The sequence below is a fragment of the Telopea speciosissima genome, chromosome 10, assembly GCF_018873765.1.
Source record: "Telopea speciosissima isolate NSW1024214 ecotype Mountain lineage chromosome 10, Tspe_v1, whole genome shotgun sequence".
Lineage (NCBI taxonomy): Eukaryota > Viridiplantae > Streptophyta > Magnoliopsida > Proteales > Proteaceae > Telopea > Telopea speciosissima.
Window position 1 is genome coordinate 38,091,907 of NC_057925.1, and position 19,762 is coordinate 38,111,668.

Sequence of the window (19,762 nt, forward strand, 5' to 3'; positions counted from 1 at the left end):
TAAATATCAGAGTGCAACGGAAGATCGAACTACCCACAGATGATTTATATCATTTATAATAAAATCCCAAATACCTATGTTATACCATATACATATCCATTTATGTTCAAAAAGTACATTGTCATGGTAATTACACTTCCTGAAAGAGAGAAATTCAAATAATAACAAAATCTTCATAGATCAACAACATGAGGAAGATCTACAGTCCATCAACAGCTTCATCATCCATTGGCAAACCAGTACCTGCAAAATCACCTAAAAGAGAATATACAAGAGTGTGAGCTCCACCGAGCCCGTGAATGAAATATAACCCATGCAAGCACAACCAAATGAGTCCTACATGAGGTGCAGTTCATTTTATTTATTAGCCACCTAACATCACAACTAAGGCGGGTTAGTGCTACTATAATCCCCAATACATGTATCCCTGGTGCGGGCTTTTAACCCCTTCCCGTGATACACCCATTGAGTTGTCGGAGAAGACCAGTCGGCTCCAGCATCCCTCCCTAGGTCAGCCCAATCGGCCCTCTAGATTACCACTGGGCTACCACCAGTCCGGTTGACTAGTGGGCCTACCGACCGAACAATGTCTTCTTGAGACATTGGCCTTACACATTTCTGTGCTACCACCACGTCCTAATGATCATGATGGGTCAACTGACCGAGCAATGCCCTTCAGGACATTGGCCTCACACTTTTGTGGTATCCAACACCTAAACCCCTGTTGGCAAGGGTTTGTAGCACGGGTGATGATTTCCTAGCCATATGCATTCTACATGACATAGTATGAGTCGGGTGGTGCCCTGCATCCCATTCTATGGGCCACCACTAGCCTCATTTCCAAGCCGTCTATGACATCTAGACTAGCAGTTTTAGTGATATCGTACAAGTCGGGTGGTGTCAATCGCATCCCATTCTACGGGCTACCACCGGTCTTATTTTTATTTAGGCTAACAATTTATATGCAAGCATTCCATCAACAGTTCTCAACATAATTCCAATAAGAACATGAAAATATAAATATAAAGACAGAAATATAAATTGTTATTGTTATCATACTCATTAGTTATGCTACACTTACACGTATGGTGTAATTCCACTCACCTTAGCTATGCTCCACTTACTCGAAGGACTATCGGTCCTCAAAAGCACCTTGATATGCGTCGCTGGGCAAATAGTTAAAATCTATGGTAAATAAATCAGAATTTTATATTAATACACATTAAATTACCCTAGGAGACTAGGAGTAACCATGGTTTAGTTCCCAAACCAGGGCAGGACACAAAACTGCCACGACAACAGCAGTGGTCGATTGGTACTGGTCCATCCAATGGACCAGTGGCAATGGACCAGTAGGCTGCTGTGGCCAAAAATCAAAAGGGGGTTTATGGTCTTTGACCCAAAAGGGTGCCCAAGTATTGTCTTAAGTAACTACAGGGATTAGGGTTATGTCCTTCATTCATGGCTTACACTGGTTGATTGGACTGGTCTGTCCAATGGACCAGTGGCAATCAACCCATTGCTTAAAGTGTAAGGACAAGGCTGGAATGATGTGTTTTGTATTATGGATTGTACCAATGGCTCTAAGAAAGGTGTTTCCGTCTTCAGGGTAGGTCAGGGACAACACAGGTTTAGGTTCCCTGAAGTGGTTGATTGGTACTGGTCCATCCAATGGACCAGTAGCAATGGACCAGTAGGGGTTTCAGTCACAGAATTGGAAAAGGTTCACACCAGGGGTTTTAGATGGCACTGCAGTAGTTCCATCAGTGATTTGGGTTATACTTTCATACTGAATATGAGTTTGGTCGCCCAAAACCTATCCCGGGGATGTCACATTGGCTCCAAACAGAGGTACAGTGCATTATTTTTAACAAGGATTTCATGTAGGACCCTATGCAGGGCATTACAGACCCAAAGACAGACTAGGGGTAACACAGGTTTCAATTTCCTGCAGTGGTTGATTCGCAGTGGTTGATCCAATCGACCACTGCAATCGACCAGTGCATGAGCAGCTCGAGATTTTCAAAAGCCCTTGCTGTTTTGGCTTGGATCTATGGATCAGTAGCAATCATGGATGATTAGAAGTTACAGTAGGGTTCCATGCATGACATTCAACATATGTATGGTGAAAAATCAAACATGCATGGGGTTCTTGGGGGTTTGGATACCTATACAAGCATGCTTGGTTGCTCATGCAAGGAACAACAGAAATTACACAAGAGTAGGTTTAAATCTGTGCAATAAAAATTCTGTTTCAAGAATTACAGCCATGGATTCATCATGCATTCAAAGCAAGCATGGCCTACACTTATTTCCATGGTCTAACTATACACCAAAGCATAACAATCGATTATGCAAGGCTGGAAACAGTATGCACAGCATACAAACACCAAAATAGAGAGGGTGAAGGGCCAAGTACAGCAAATTGCATAAGCCTGCACAGATTCACATCAAAGCTAGGAAAGCATGACAAATATAGTAGGCACAAGAGAACATGGTTGTACAGCCAACAACAGGGAATGGATCATGGTTACAGTCATGATAATGGCTATGAAACAACGGGGAACAGCTGGGTTTGGGTTTTACCTTGGAGGATCCAAGCTCAAGGAGGTCCCAAGCCTTCTCTTTTCTCTTCTTCTCTTCTCTTTCTCCTTCTCCTTCTCTTCCTTCCTCCAACGAAATGAACAGGGCTGTTTTAGGGCTAATGGTTGGCTTATATAGGTACCAGCCACTAAGACTTGTTTGCCAAGGATGTTTTTATGAAGAAACACATTCTTGAAACCCATTTTTCCACATAAATGGCTTCAAAGTGGGCCACACAAGCTCACAATGTTAGGGCAATATTTCCTTGAGTCATCCTAAGTACGGAGAGGTGACCCGGGGTGCGAGACACTGGGCCCCACGCATCTGAGATGCATTCTGTGTAGTACAGCAGCACTAGTCCATTGGACTGGTTGATCCAGATTGACCAGTATGGATGGACGAGTAGGTAAATTCCTTTGTTTTTGCATTTGGGTCCCACTGAGGCCTGTGCCATGCTTAGGGCATTGTCCTTGTACAATTTGTGGCCATTAAACCATGTTTAAACATTTAAAATTGAATTTAATCCTATTTTGACTAAGCAGGGGTTGTACCTTAGGTTGTTCATCAGCTGGTGTATGGAACACCAACACCGGTCTGGTAGGTTGCCTCCGGACCGGTAGGTATGACATCACCAGAGTTTCCCCCTCAAGAATGACCATCGGGTCAATGCACCACAAGTTGCTAATGGGTAAGACCCAGGATCCGTCGGGTTCCGGACCTGTATCCAAAAATTCAAATTAGCCCTTTTTTTTTTTTGGGGCACGGGTTTAACAGTTATTATGTGAGGTTAAGTTTGGGATTTGCAAATTATAATAGATTTATTTTATTTAATGGATATGGTGCAATTTTAATTATCCATTAATATAAAATAGATTAATTATTTTACATTCCCTTTTAGATTCTGCTTCTTCCCTTGTTTGAAGCACACTAGAAAAGAATCACAAATCAAGTCAATTGGAGAGAGAGAGAGAGAGAGTCAGGCTCTCACTAGGAGTGTTGACCAATTGGTCCCCTTCTATTATATTAAGGATGCCCAAAGGGGGGGGAGCTGTGTGCTCAAGTCTGGCCAGCTCCCTCGCTCCCCTTGGCCGAACTCTCTCTCCTTCTCCTCTGTTCTCTTTTACGTCCCTTGATTCTTGTTCTTGAATCTTGAGATTTGGGTTTTGTGAAACCCTGGTTTCTTGCAGATTGTGGATTTGATCCCTGGAAAGATTGGTGATTGATTTGAAGATCTTTCAGTGCACCCAAGCAAATTGATCTGGAACTTCTTTCCGTGTGTGCTCGTTTGTGGAAGAACCATTGTCTGGAGGAAGAACAACACTTGGGGCTCTATAGGTTAGCAGATTAATTTCTTTTTGTTAACAATTTCATTGTTTGATAATCTTGGGATGCAAAAGAACCTGAATCGATTATTCCGCTGCGCATTCCGATATGGGATGGTTTCCTTTTCTTCATGGGACGAAAGAAAAAGATTGGTAGTAATTTTTATAGAATCAGAATTTTTAATTATTGATCATAATCCAACAATATATCCCATCCGAATGTACATTGAGGCGAACATTGACAGGCACCCTATTGCATGACTAGGGGTATACCCACAAATTTTTTTCAAATGAAAGAACTGTTTGTTGTTTACCAAAAAATCTTCTATTTAGCTTTAAGAATCCACAAATGGACGAGAAATAGAGTAGGTAACCTCCACTCGTCCTTTGTTTGTTTTCTTCAGTTCATCTTTCATTTAGATTTGGACGTACCTGGATTTGGATTTGGATTTTGTAGCATAGAAACCGTTAGGTTCTACAATATGGAGCCAGCATCCCAACAAAGGTTTGAGTGTAAGATACACCTTACCTTCACCAAGTACTACTGTATAACAATGCATGATTGCTTCCATTCTTCCATCAGTGATTAGTTTTGATTACTGAACCATGTAGGCTTCTTTTTCCTTTTCATTCTTTCTTTCTTTTGTTTTTTTTTTCAATCCTTTTTCTTCTATCATTTATGACTAACTTAAGGTCCTGGGAAGAAAAAGTATTAAACAGTGATCTCCTACTGTTTGATCATGACTCATCAGTCATTTGCCAGCACTTATGGGCTCTGGCTACTGCACCTTAGCACGAAAAAATAATCAGTGAGAAAGCAAGGGGAACTGTTTGGGAGCAATACATGTCTAGATTCAATGACTACAATAGCATTGAGCTGTTGAGGATGAATGCATAACCATGAGGAAGAAACGAAGCAAATAATCACACAACATGAAGAATTTAATGCGGTTTGATACAAATTCCTACATCCACTCGGGAGAATCACAGATTTTTTCACTATGCTAGAAAAATTCTCTACACCACTCTCCACCTCACAATATGATCTTCGCTTACTTATGCTTAGGTTTTTCCACTAGAGAGAATATATATATATATTGGGAACCTAGAAACCCTAATCCCCAAACAATTACAATTCTAAATAAAAACCGACTAATAATTATGTGAGTGAAACTATACAATACAAGACACACTCAACCCCCAAATCGATCGGATATTTAACTTAGCATTAAGATTCCCTTGTTGAATATAATTGTGATGGGAATATGAGATGGTTAGCCTCTTATTACTCTCTCTAGTTTGGGAGTTATATATGTTCATGGTTTGAAGCTTCAAATTCATCACTTGGTGGTTAATCAAATCTCCCCCCTCCCCTATATAATTATGTTTAAATTGACAATTCATAATCTTTCAAGAAATAATACAACAAATAATAACTACTAACCCCCCCCCCCCCCAACAAGAACAAAAAAAAAAAGAAAAGGAAGAAAGAGAATCAAAACCTGATCTTGGTTTCAGAAATTGGAATAAGATATCCTACCTACCTGCTTAACTGAAACAATTATTGAATGGGAAAGCGCTGACGTATGCAAATGTATAATAAATGGAATAGTTGGTAACAGTGCAATGAAGTCGAAACATGAAAAATAGATACAAGTACGAGATGGGATTGTATTTACCTTGATCGAAGTAGAACTAGAGACAGAGAAATAGAGAGAGAGAGGGGTTATGTGTATATGTAGATGGAATGATGGATAGGAGATATTGACGCGGCTCAATCCGAAACACATGGCTTTGATACAACCAACCATGTCTTCAAATTGAGTAACGCCAATATCTCCCTCCCCATCCTCTTCCTCTCTCTCCAATCAGCTCCGATATCCCTTTCCTCATAATGCTCTCTGATCAGAGGCCACGTCTTCCTCTTCGGATTTTTTTCTCTTCTTCCTGGGTATGAAAGCTATGGTCTCAATCTGGATTTATAGCTCAGAAGTGAAGAACAGTGAGCTTAGATCTTGAAAAATTGTTATTACCTTTCTCTTCTGATCTATATGTCCTTCATATTGGTTTTTCTACTGATCAATTGCTGGCTAAAAGGAAGCAGCACGGACAAAGATGACCACACACAGATATAGGGTTAGGGAGGGATCAAGGGGGGAGGGAGAGAAAGAGAAGAGCAGAAGTGTTTGTGGTTCTTATAGAAACTGAAATGGTCACGTACAGTAATACATCGTTTAATTATGGTGAAGACTTTAAGCTTCAAGTCAATATTTTTATAACTTCGAAAGGAAAGGAAAGGAAAATCCCTTCTCTCTCTCATATATATTCAAGCCGCCTAGGGCAACAAGTGTGCTACTGCTGAGGGGAATTCATGTTCATGGAGTGGGCCTGGGGTTCATCAGAATGATCTGGCAGGCTTTTAATCAAAGGCAAAAGTTTTCCTCAACCTAACACATAGACCCTCCAAAAAAAACCTACTACTACTACAACAACAACTACCTTACCTTAGCCCAATTAAATGGGGTCAGGTATATGAATCCATCCAATCAACTCTATATGAGATCATATTTGAAACAAGAACTAAGCTATGCATGTTTTTCTTCACCACTTCTCTTAGGGTCATTTTAGGCATGGCAATAGCTTTGTCAGTATATTCAATTTGAATCAAATCATTCTTTCAAAATGGAGCATCCCAAGGTCTCTCTTGAACATGGTCATGTCACCTCAAACGATTTTCTTGTAGCGTATCTTGAATCAAGGTTACTCCTAAATCAGCTCTAGTATGGTCATTTCTTATTTTATTCTTCCTAATTTTGCCACTCATCCATCTTATCACCCTCATCTCTGCTACACTTAGTTTATCTATATGACGTCAATCTCCTAACTACCCAGTATTCCACACCATACATCATAACCAAACTCTTTTTTTTTTTTTTTAACTAAAGGTCAGCAGTAGAATATTATTAAAAAAAAAGAATATACAGGAGAGACTAACAATCTAGTCAAAGAAAAATATACAGGAAATTGATGGATAAGCCACCAACGGCAAAACCAGACTGTCAAGCTATAATACCTTAAAAGCCCTAGATCCTTATACTTTTACGAAATATATGCTAATCAAACGTTTCAAATCAATTACCATTTTTTCAAATGCCCCCTTGAAAATGGCCAAACTTACAGTTGCCCCTTGAACTTTCACTAATTCCATGTGCACCCCTGCTTTCCAAACTAAGTACCACTATAGTCTCTCCCGTTAGACAAAGACGTTATGTTATAACGGATCCCAATTTTTTAACATTGATGGACCATTTTGCCCCCATGATAGGTAGAATGACAAAAATGCCCTTACTTGAAAGAAAAAAAAAACTTAAAACTCATCTTCCCCACATCTCTGATATTTTTCCCTTTTTCAAACCCTGAACGATTGTCTCTCTCGTTAGACAAACTCTCTCTCTCTCTCTCTCTCTCTCTCTCTCTCTCTCTCTCTCTCTCTCTCTCTCTCTCTCTCTCTCTCTCTCTCTCGCTCCACATTGCAGTCTTCACCATCCAATCCATAACAATGATTGATCGTCTATCTAGAAAATCTTCCACCTTCCTCTCTCAATAGTTTTATATATATTTTTTGTCACACCCCGTCTCCACTAGGCCGGCGATATGACTGAATATTCATAAATATCCACTTGAACCTCCAAAATCCGCACGTTGATGTAATCTAATCGTACAATCCCACAATTCATAGTCCAAAAGATAAATAACAGCAGTAGCATTATAGTAAGGGTAAATTACAGATCACCCCCTGATTTTCAATCGAAACTCAGATCACCCCCTGATTTTTGAAAAAACTCAAATCAGTCCCTCTACAATAACGGTGTTAGTCTGCTGTTAGTTATTGATGTGAAATGACTATTTTACCCTTGTATTAAAACATTATAATTAAATTTACAATACTACCCTTCATTTTCAGCTTAAAATATCCCACCCCTTCCTTGCAACTACGCTGGCAGCACCGCCACCCTGCCTCTGCTTCCCGAGCATATTGTCGGGCATCAGTTCCTTTCTTAGCCCATGAGCCAACCCCATCAGCAACACCAAAATCACAATACTTGAATCCGACGATCGAAGCCCTACCGCCACCAACGGGAGCGCACTTGCATGACTAATGCTCACCTTCACACAGAATAAGGCTACTCAAACACTTGCAGAGGTAAAACAGCTCCTTAAAAAGGAGGAACAAAGCATGAGTCCTGAAACAAAGAGAAGCTTCCTCACATGTAATGATGTGTACGAGTTGGCTATTCAATTTTACATCCCTGCAGCTATGACCGCAGTATCGAATACAATTTCTTTTGTGGATGGGAGAAAGGAAGCAAATGATGCTTTTAATTTATTTCAGACTTGTGCAAGAGAACTTTTTGCATCAGCTGGTACGGGTTTGGTTGAACAGGACACCCTCCTTGACAGGGTCCCTCCCAATCGTCGAGGGTACAATAATGGAAGCCTCTTTGTGCACGTGCCCCTCCACAAAACCCCATTGCTCCCAAACCCTAAACCTTACCGGCGTTTTAGCTAAACCGCTCTTCAGACCGAGAACCTCTTTGCGGATCACCCACAAAACCACTCAAATCCCATCTATTTACTGTGCTATCAGCCGAACCAAGAAAGACGAAATAGTGGAAACTGTCAAGAAGGAGTTGGAGAACTGCTACCTCCTTGCTCCAATAGAACCATTGACTTATGCCTCTGATCGGACCTTCTCCGACAAGTGTAACCCTGAGTCACTCCTTGAACAGGATTTAATCTCTGGTTCGATGGCCCGAACTCAAGACACCGGATCCCAATTTTCCCTAACTGTGACGAGCTTGAGGAAGATGATGAGATCGACAGGAAAGATCTGAGCATGTTAGTGGATGGGTGTGAGGAATTGAGCCATGAAGGGGAGAAGATGAACTCGTCCACATCAATGTAAATCATCCGTGAACACGAATCTCTCGCATGTAAGGCACAATGTGAGAATCCAACCTCTTGTGTCTTCAGCCATGGCCACCATAAGATCTCGATCGTCACATTACTGTATGATTCACGGCGGAGGAGAAGATCTGAAACCACTTGTTCTAAGCCATTGCTGCTCCCATTGTCGTACAAGAAGAAGTTCTCAAAGCCGAGCTTGGAGTTTTTATTTACAAGGGTAAAAACATAAATTCACACTGGTTAAGGGTAGTTTAGGGATTTAAATTTATTTAACCGGGTGACATCATCACTTAACAACATAAAACTAACGTCAGGGACTAATTTGGCATTTTGGATCTAAATCACGGGGTGATTTGAGTTTTTTCAAAAACCAAGGGGTGATCTGAGTTTTGATTGAAAACCAGAGGTGATCTGTAATTTACCCTTCTAGTAATATAGAAAGTTAAGTAAAGGATTATCTACTATAATAAGGATAGAATAATAAGCATAATTATCTCAAATGCCAAACCAAGACTTAAACGTATTAATTACAACCTTAAAAGTATAACAAAACCAAATATCCGAATATCCACATAATCTCAAAGTCTAACATCATCTCTATGCTATGGTCAAGGTGCTCCATAAGCATAGCCATCACAGGCACATCCCAACTCGAGTTCATCGGGCTCTGGGGCCCACCAGTCACCTTCCATCTCCATGGAGGGGACAACATCATCAGTACTTGGTGCATCCATCAGTCATGCATCAACATCTAAAAAAAGGACACACATGTGAGCTTCAACTAGCCCAGTGAGGGGATGGAAAATCCAAACAATCACAAATAGTCCATGAATGAATGGATGCATGAATGACATTTTTATTAGTAACCTAGCAACACAACTAAATCAGGTAAGTGCCACTACAATATATAGGGTAGTATCCCTGGTCTCGGAATCGTCTATCTGTCACCCGGCGATAACAAACCCCGATTGCGTAATAGGAGCCTGCCAGTCCCGGAATCATCCATTGCTCACCTAGCAAACTCCAAGTAACCCCGTCTTGGCGCCACGGTCCCGAAATCATCCATTGGTAACCCGGGCTTGGTCCACATCCGACAACAATCACATGGTACTGTGGATTTGGTATCTCGGAATGGTCACATTGAGCACTACCATAATGGGTTATCCAACAACTAAACCCCTGTTGGCAAGGGGTTGTGGCATAAGGTATGATATTCTAGCCACATACATTTCTATCACGAGCATTATCATTGGCATGTATAGATGTTTAAGACCAATGAGGACAATATCGGAATTCACCCTTGGCTGTATTGTCGACCCATCCCTAAACACCCACACATTATACAATATAGTATGACAAATGCAGTACCAGAATCCACCATCGGCCACACTGTAAGTCCATTTCCAAATCCTAATGCAATAAGAAATTCTAATGTGAATGACACGGAAAACCTCATCTTAACATGGCAACCTCAGTACCAGAATCCTCCATTGGCCACACTGGGTCCCAACATTCACATTCAACTCATATAATGAACAAGAAGCATTTATGACAACATAGGCAACATCGTGACAATAATTTCAACATGTGCATGTCATAATATACAATTATCGAAATTAAATGTGCATGCATGCATCATACAACAGGTTATCTAGTCTAGAAACACTTCGTAAAATAAGTCAAAACCAAACCCACTCACCTTGTCCGTCGACTTGGTGAAAATCCCCGGTAGAATGTCCCAACACGCCATGAATATTCGATCTCTCCAATGTCTTGTTTCTACCCTATCCAAGTGTGAAAGTACAACATTAAAATCCTCATAATACCCCTCAAATAAAAGGTCCCACCAAAATCCCCTTCACATGTCCCCACACTAGGTCAAAATGACCTATTTTTCGGTTGGTTCTAGTTGGTAGAACATCTGGGTAGCCGGTCTGTCAGGCAGACCCAAAAGGCCTTGGCCAAAACAACCAAGTGGTACATCACCTGGGCTCGAGGCGGTCGACCACCTGATGTGCCGGCCCTGCCTAAAGTGCTATTTCCAGCTCCCTCATTGGTCTAGCTCAACCCAAGGCTGATTCCGTTGATGGGACATGTAATTTAACATGCAAATGGCTCAATAAACCCATTCACACTCGAAGGGAACCATCCAACATGAAACCAAATCCATTCCATTGATTAAAAACCATAAATAGGGTTCCAAATTGGGACAACAACAAATCAATGGGGGTTGAGCAATACACAACAACATTAGCTAGAGGGCACATGCAATCTCATAAATAAACCCTAATAGAAGGATTATATAGAGAGATCAGCACTTTTCTACCATTCTACATCAATAGAGAAGGATTCAAAGTACGGATTCTAAGTAGAAGAGTGATGGAAGAGGTGAGGAGCTCAACCTAGCTCTAAATCTTGCAAGAAGTTGCTGAGTAATGGAGGTCTTCCACCCTCTAGACCCTTCTTCTTCCCATCTCCAGCTCCTCCAGCTTCTCCAGCTCTTTTTCCCCAATTTGGCAAGAAAATAGCTGAGAAATGAGGTCACTTCCTATTTATAGACCCAACCAATTAAGGTCTGTTTGGTAGGGGTCTTTACCAACTTAGAATTGCATTAATCCCCAAATAGGTCCATGTGGGTCCACCATTAGGATTTCATTTTGAGCATGGTTCAATGGTCATAGTCCTTAGCATGTGGGGTCAAAAGATGAGAAGCCAACTCCCCACATATTGGGCCCCACTTCCAAAACACCACTCAACACTTGCTGTCAGAGCCTGTCATCACATCACAACCGGTTGGTCTTTGATTAGCCGGCTGATGTGTCGGCTACTTGCTGGAGCCAAATTCAGCTGGATTTCTTTCCCAATTTCTTCACCCATCTTCTAGGGTTTAAGTCCAATGACAAGGCACTAGATTGTATGATATTAAACATATAAATTTGAGTGTCTAACACCAAGGTAGATGTGTTTACCATCAATCTACTGCAGTCTTTAACTGCTGCTCTAAATCACCAACATTGTCATCTGTAGGGACTATACCTACATGCAAGCCTTAAGTTAGGTTAGAGTAGGGCATGGATGTAGCATTTATTGTATTTTAATAATAATAATAATAATAATAATAACATGACTCGGCTTGACCAGGTTTAACTAGGCTGAGTCACCAGGTTTAACTAAAAGGCGAGTCGAGTTAGAAAACTTGGTTTTCCAACTATGATCTAAACATTTAAATAAGGGATTTTCTTATTGACACCCCTCAAGGTGTCAAATAATTTATTATCTTTTTTTTTTTTTTAATCCTTCTAGTGTAACATATAATTTTTTTTTTCTAATGGAGGTATGTATTGTCGTTTCACATGTATACTCAAAATATTTTCATGACAATGATATATTTTGATAATGACATAATGATATATCATTTTCTAATTATTTTTGAAAATCTTTTTAGGAAAAAGAATGCTATAGGTTGCATAGCATATGGTAGCCCCTCCATGTGTCTATGTCCCTCCTTCCTCTTATGAAATGACATATGCTTCTGATTATGAGAGGAGATCGAGACAGGAGGAGGCATTAATGCGTGCTATGCATTCGGATAGAGAACTCAATCCCGGTTCTCTATCCCAATCATTTTATATCTTAACTTAAAGAAGTTTGAGAATAAGAGAAATGGCAATTAAAAGGTGATAAATTCTAAATACACCTTAAAGAGGTCTCAAAATGTTTAACCTTAGTATTAGTTTACCCCCCTTAAAAAAAAAGTGTTTAACCAACGGCCAATAGTTCTTTACCTGGGAGCGCAAGCTGCGCCCAGACGCATGGGACAATCATTTAGGTCATTCATGGGGGTGGGGTCGTCATTTCCATGTGTCTGGGTGCATCCTACGCCCCCGGCACAGAAACCATTTGGTCCCAACTTATTGGTATTCGCATCGAGATCCTCTATTGTCGAGCTGCCCCTAGTGTCGTGTGTGCCCAGACACAGCAAGGTGGCAAAAAGACCGCCTTACCCCTACCCGAGAGTCTTGACCGAGCGGGGGTAAGGCGGTCTTTGCCGCCTTGGTGTGTGTGGGGCACGCGAAAAGTAGGGGCAGCTCGAAAGCAGATGATCCAGATATTTCATTATTGTGGCTTTGTCGCTTCTGCGAACTCATTCCAACGCCTTAACCCGTTTTTTGTGGAAGTTAGAAACTACAAACACTGAAATGATGAACGCTATCTGGTAGGGAAAACGTGTCTGCAACAATTCCTTCAGCTACTTCTTTTTCTTTTCATGCTCTTCACTCCTCGATCGAAAAGCCCACTCTCTCTGGGAAATGCTGTACGGGGTTGAGTTTTGTACTGTTCTTTTTCCTCTTTGGAATAAGAAAGAGAAACACCGTTGAGGTTGGTAAAGAAGAACAGAAAACTGAGAAAAAAGATAACAGAGGAGACAAAGAAGAGTTTGAGATCTCTCTCGAATGAGAGAAACCTTAAGGCTTTTCTGTATTTATATTATAGATAATGTTAAGTATACAACCCTTGGATATAACACTATTTACATCATATGCTACTCAATCCTACGTAATGCCAGGTGTTCCTGTAATCCTAACATCCCCCCTCAAACTGTACCGGGAACAAAGGCCCAGTTTGGTACAAATTCGAGCTAGTTCTTGGCGAGCTAATGGTTTAGTGAATACATCGGCCAATTGACGATTTGAAGGAATGAATCGAGTAGTAAGAGTTCCAAGAGCCACTTTCTCGCGAACAAAGTGATAGTCCACCTCGATATGTTTCGTACGAGCATGGAAGACCGGATTAACTGTCATGTGTAAAGCACTAATGTTGTCACAAAAAAGCAAGGCTGGGCGTGGTTGAGGTACCCCAATATCTCTAAGAAGAAATGCCAACCATGTCAACTCAGCTGTGGTAGTAGCCATAGCCCTGTATTCTGCCTTGGTACTAGAGCGTGCAATTGTTGGTTGCTTCCTTGTACTCCAAGATATACAATTGGACCCTAGGAAAGTACAAAACCCCGTAGTAGACCTCCGTGTCGTAGGGCAACCAGCCCAATCAGAATCGGAGAAGGCATACAAGTCTAAAGTACTGTCACGAACAATACGAAGTCCCCGATCAAGAGTACCAAGAACATACCGAAGAATGCGCTTCACCATGCCAAAGTGAGCCATAGTGGGAGCGTGCATATACTGACACATAGTGTTGACAGCATAGGAAAGATCCAGTCGTGTCATGGTTAAGTACTGTAATGCACCAACTAAACTCCGATATAACGTCACATCAGTGAAAGGAGTAGTGTCGCCCATGGCAGGACGGGTTGTCATCGGAGTAGCAGTGGACTTAATGTCCACCATGTGTGCACGTCTCAGAATATCGGTAGCGTACTTGGCCTGTGTCAAGAACAGGCCTTGAGAGGTAGGCAAGACCTCAATGCCTAGAAAATAGTGCAAAGGACCTAAGTCCTTCATGGCAAACTGTGTGCGTAAAGTGTCCACAAAACTGTCCATGAACCCCGAGTCATTGCCTGTAAGAATGATGTCATCGACATATAGCAAAAGAACCAATGTGCGACCATCATGTCGATAAACAAACATAGATGAGTCAGAGGTACTACAGACAAAACCGCATTCCATAAGATATGTACTAAATCTGTCAAACCAAGCTCGCGGTGCCTGCCGAAGACCATACAAGGCCCGCTCTAAGCGACAAACAGAGTGCGGTTGTGAAGCATTGACAAACCCAGGGGGTTGTGACATATAAACGGGTGTTGTCAAGAAGCCATGTAAGAAGGCATTCTTGACATCCAATTGGCGTATGGGCCAGCGAAGCACGGTTGCAATAGACAGAACAAGTCTGATAGACCCAGGTTTAATAACCGAACTAAATGTCTCAATAAAATCAACTCCTTCTTGCTGTGTAAAACCCTTTGCAACCAACCGCGCCTTGAGGCGCTCTAAAGAGCCATCAGCCTTGAGTTTAGTTTTAAAGACCCACTTGCAACCCACAATGTTCATTGCTGGTTCTTGAGGTACCAATGTCCAAGTTTTATTGCGGGCCAAGGCATCCATCTCCTCTAACATTGCAGCTTTCCAACCTGGATGGCACATAGCGGCCTTTACAGAAGTAGGTTCAGTTGGAATATTCGACAACAATAACACATATTTGGGATTTGGTTTGTGCACCCCAGCTCGACCACGTGTTACCATGGAATGATTGGACAAATTTGGTAAAGAGTGAATATTATCTACCCAGTAGAGAGATTAGGTGCAAGTGGGCTTTCATCACGGCTAGTTTGTGAAACGTGGCTGGCATTGAGCCCAGGCATATTAGCATCAACAATAGCATGTGATGATCTAGCAGTTGGGCTTGCTACATTCTCATGAGCAACTGTAGGAAGTCCATCATCACGTGGCACCATTGGGCTGGGTTCAGAAGCGTTGAACCAGGAAGCAGTGGATGGAGAACATGGCTGTGACTGAGACAGGGACTGAGGGGATGGAGAGATCCATCTTTCAAAAACACCAACAGAACCAGAATTTGTTTGTTGAGGCACAGACTGCGCTAACCCCTGCTGAAATGGAAATGTACTTTCGTCGAACACAACGTGGCGTGAGATGTATACACGACCTGTAGGACGATGTAAACATCTATACCCCTTATGTTTGTCACTGTACCCTAAGAACACACAGGGTAGAGATCTTGGTGCCAATTTGTGTGGGGTATAGGCTCGAAGATAGGGGTAACACAATGACCCAAATACCCGTAGCATGCCATAATCTGAACTTTTTCCAAGAAGGACCTGCAAAGGGCAATCCATAATTAACACTGTAGATGGTAACCTATTGATGAGAAATACTGCTGATGAGAAGGCCTCCGCCCAATAGCGATAGGGCATGGAAGCTGTGTACATCATTGCGAGCCCCAACTCAACCACATGTCTATGTTTACGCTCAGCTATACTATTCTGTTATGGAGTTCCAAGACATGATACATGTAACATAATTCCACAAGTGCGCAAATGAGGTAAGAAAGCTGAATCAGAGAACTCCCCACCACCATCACACTAAAATGTCTTGATCTTGGTACTAAACTGGCGCTCAACCATAGATTGAAAATCCACAAAGACCTTAAAGAAGTCTGATTTTTTCTTTAAAGGATACAGCCAAGAAAATCTAGAGTAGTCATCAATCAAAATCACATAAAATTTGAAGTTCTGTACGCTGCTAACCGGAGCTTTGCCCCATAAATCGCAATGAATGCGCTCCAAAGGAGTTGTGCAGCGAGTGAAAGTACCTATAAAGGGTAATTTCCTACTTTTACTAAGCTCACAGCCAGAGCACAGATGCTTGGTGGGCTGAGTTACAGAGATGAGCTTTTTATCACAAAGAAATTTAGTAACACGAATCTGAGGATGGCCAAGTCTCTGGTGCCTAATATCCTCAGTAGTGGACTGAAATCTTGAAGAAAACAGGGCAAGAGGATGTCAATCTTGATGATCCAATTGTGCATCAAACGTATAAACACCTCCAGACTTATTCCCCGATGCCAAAGTCTTCTTGGTTCGAAGATCCTTAATCAAGAAACCAAAGTTATTAAACTCAAAATAGCAAGGGTAGTCTCGGGTAAGTTGAGACACAGATAGTAAATTCTTCTTAATTTCTGGAACTAAGAGAACTTTCTTTAAAGGTAATACAGAGTTACCAGTAGGGATTGAACCTTCACCAATGTGAGTGATAGAAAGTTTTGCACCATTTCCTACCATAACCGTATTTGTGCCTTTGTAAGGAATTAAAGAGTGAAGCATACCTGGAGAATCTGTTACATGTGTTGTAGCTCTAGTGTCAGGAAACCAAGCTGAATCTTGGGTTTTTCCATGATGCATAACTGTGAGAGCCTGAGGAGCATCATCTGCTTGATAGCTATTGTCGAATCTATTGTAGCATTTGAGTGCTCCATGCCCAAATCTGGCATCTGATGACAGAACGGGTATAGGTCTTGGATCCTTGCTGGGAACCAGAATTAAGACTTTTATTCTCTTTATCAACATCAGCACTTGCAGGCCTGGTGTTCTGAACAAAACCACAGCCTCGCGAGTTGAACTGCCCCTTTTTCCCTCTGCCTCGATTGAAAGATTTATCAGTCTTGGAGCTCTGTTCTCCAAGAAAGGCAGTGTGTGGGTTAGATGCATTAGAATTATGGTCCCGATTGCGCAATTCATGACTGTGAAGAAGTGGAATCAATTCTTGATAACTCGGCACCGGCGGTTTGAGCATTGTAGTGGCAAAGCTCTCATAAGTGGAGCCAAGATTCGTGAGTAGCAAGAAAATCTTTCGTTGATTAGGAACAAGTTTCCCAATAGAACTCAACTGATCGCAGATCTGCTTGAATTCGATCAAGAACGAGGTCAGATCTGTGGAATTAGTCTTCTTCAGAACACTGTCGAAGCTCAAATTCGCGAGCTGCAGAGGCCTGTGAGAACGCTTGTTGAAGGATCGACCAGAGATCTGAGGCACTCTTCACACCTACGGCCAGACCAAGAACCTCCTCCGAGAGTGTTCCTGTGATCTACGCTTTTACCAGTCGATCGGTGCGAATCCATGACAAGAAGTCTGGATTCAGAGTCTTTTCTCCATCTTGATCCTCTACATCGCGAACTGGCTGAGGGCAGTCACCGTTGATGAAGCCGAGCAGGTCCTGGCTTTCAATCAGCGATAAGATCTGAGTCTCCCAGAGCAAAAAGTTTGTTTGAGTGAGTTTGATCGACACAAAATTAGCAACATTCAGGTTGGATGGGTACGGGAACTCCATAGAGGAACCTGTAGCCACCATTAGAGCGAGAACTCAGCTCCGTCAAGGCTCTGATACCATAAAGAAGAACAGAAAACTGAGAAAAACGATAACAGAGGAGATAGAGAAGAGTTTGAGATCTCTCTCGAATGAGAGAAACCTTAAGGCTTTTCTATATTTATATTATGGATAATGTTAAGTATACAACCCTTGGATATAACACTATTTACATCATATGCCACTCAGTCCTACGTAATGCCAGGTGTTCCTGTAATCCTAACAGTTGGCTTTTAGTCTGAAACGGCATTTTGTGACCGAACAGCTTGTCTGTAATGGCTTCCAAGGCTTTTGCTATTTGGGGATCTTATGTTCCTCACATGGGTACGGGAGATTCAGGCTCTAGGCGTCCTGGGTTTGCTTTGAATTGGAAGAGAGATACTGAGAGGAGCTGTAACTTGAGGTGTTTTGGTTTTTCCGGAGATTTCTCTGCTCTTCTGGCCACAAAGCCTGTTGAAGATGAGAATCCGGCGTCACCCACGGTTGAATTACAGCGCTTGGTTGATCAGTTTGAAAGTAAAGAGTCTAGACGATCACAAAAGGATTCGAACTCTCTTCCAAGTGGGTTATATTATATCTATTTCTCATTCGATTATTTTTATTTTTATTTTATTTTTTTAAAGGTAAAATTGGTAATGTCGTTTTCCATTACGTTTTAATCTGATGTACTGACCATGTCGGGAAGCAAGTTCATGAGTCATTTATGAATGATGGTCTTCTGTTGTAATTTTGTGAATTTGTAGTTTTGAAATCTGTAAGAATTGGAGTGCTTTCGACTGACATTTGGCTGGAATACTTCTTAGAAGGCACAGATAAATTTTATAGTTCTTGTATCTCAATAAATTTCTAGAGTCAGTTTAACGTATTATGAGAATCTGTCTTTGGTATTAGAGTTCTTGTCTTTTGGGTTCTTCTCCATTTGACAAGCAAAGAGCTTGTGAGGAGGATTTTGTCTTTGCTTTCTATATGAGTTTATTTCTCTGCCAATCCTGTATAAATACTTGCCTTCTGTATGAGTTTATTTCTCTGCCAATCCTATATAAACACTTGCCTTCTATATGAGTCTACTTCTCTGCCAATCCTATATAAACAACATCACATGTTAGTCAGTTTAATAGGCTTCTATCTGGAGTTTGGTAAGAGCTTTTTCTCTCTTTTTTGTATGTAGTTTGGTAATGTGGACTGAACTGCCCTCTTCTGTAAAATGAATGGGGATTAAATCCATTTAGATGTAGAATTTCAAACATTTGAATGGTCTACCATGTTTATGGGTTTGACTTTCATCATAAAAGGGTGCTTTATGGTTGGTTTTCAGCCAAAGATAAGAGTTTTACCATTATTCAATGGCAAATATTCTTGACAAAATCATATCAATAATTAATTCATTCAACTTTGGTATATGATATTTATAAGATATGCTTGCCACCTGAGGTGTTTCTAGTCTCTTACACCAAGACTTTCTTAGCACCTCGTTAGGAAATAGGACATAGTTGGCATTGCACCAAGGTGCCAAGGAAAGTGCCATATTACAGGTATATGTGCCATATTTCATGTATTTTTTTCATATCTAGGCATGTCTTCCATGTTACAGGTATATTTCCTTCATCATCTGAGCATGACTGACTTGAAACATAAGGCAACTCATCACCTTGGGCATCAAGATATTGCCTTGTCGCCTAGTCTTGCCAACTATGAAATAGTGTGTGTGTGTGGTGGAGGGGGGGGGGATTGTGTGCATCTGGTAGTCAAGCTGATTAATGGTGGGGGTTGTGTGCATCTAGTAGTCAAGCTGATTAATGGTCCGTTGTTGGATGTAGATGAGTTTTGGACCCTGGCCTCCATTACAAACCATAATAACAAGCTGTCATCTTTATGTAGGTATAGGTTCATATACTATTTAGCCCCTTGGCTATCTTTTTTGAGTTTTGATGTATTGTCATTTCCATGAATTCTTGATGCCCTTCACAATATCTCATTCATGATTATGATGCACTTTTCCAATGTGTCGGCAATCAAATGCTTGCATTTTTGACAAGGGTGCTAATTTTTATTGA

General features: G+C 41.3%; 1 protein-coding gene across 1 annotated transcript in view; it reads left to right on the forward strand.

The window, feature by feature from the left end:
* Positions 1-1,764: 1,764 nt before the first annotated feature.
* Positions 1,765-19,762, forward strand: part of LOC122642568 (arogenate dehydratase/prephenate dehydratase 1, chloroplastic-like) — a 47,877-nt gene continuing 29,879 nt past the window's right edge. The window contains exons 1-3 of the mRNA XM_043836081.1: positions 1,765-1,775; positions 9,592-9,598; positions 17,940-18,269. Of these exons, the coding sequence (XP_043692016.1) occupies positions 17,984-18,269 (286 nt within the window). The 5' untranslated portion in view covers positions 1,765-1,775; positions 9,592-9,598; positions 17,940-17,983. The remainder of the gene's footprint in view (positions 1,776-9,591; positions 9,599-17,939; positions 18,270-19,762) is intronic.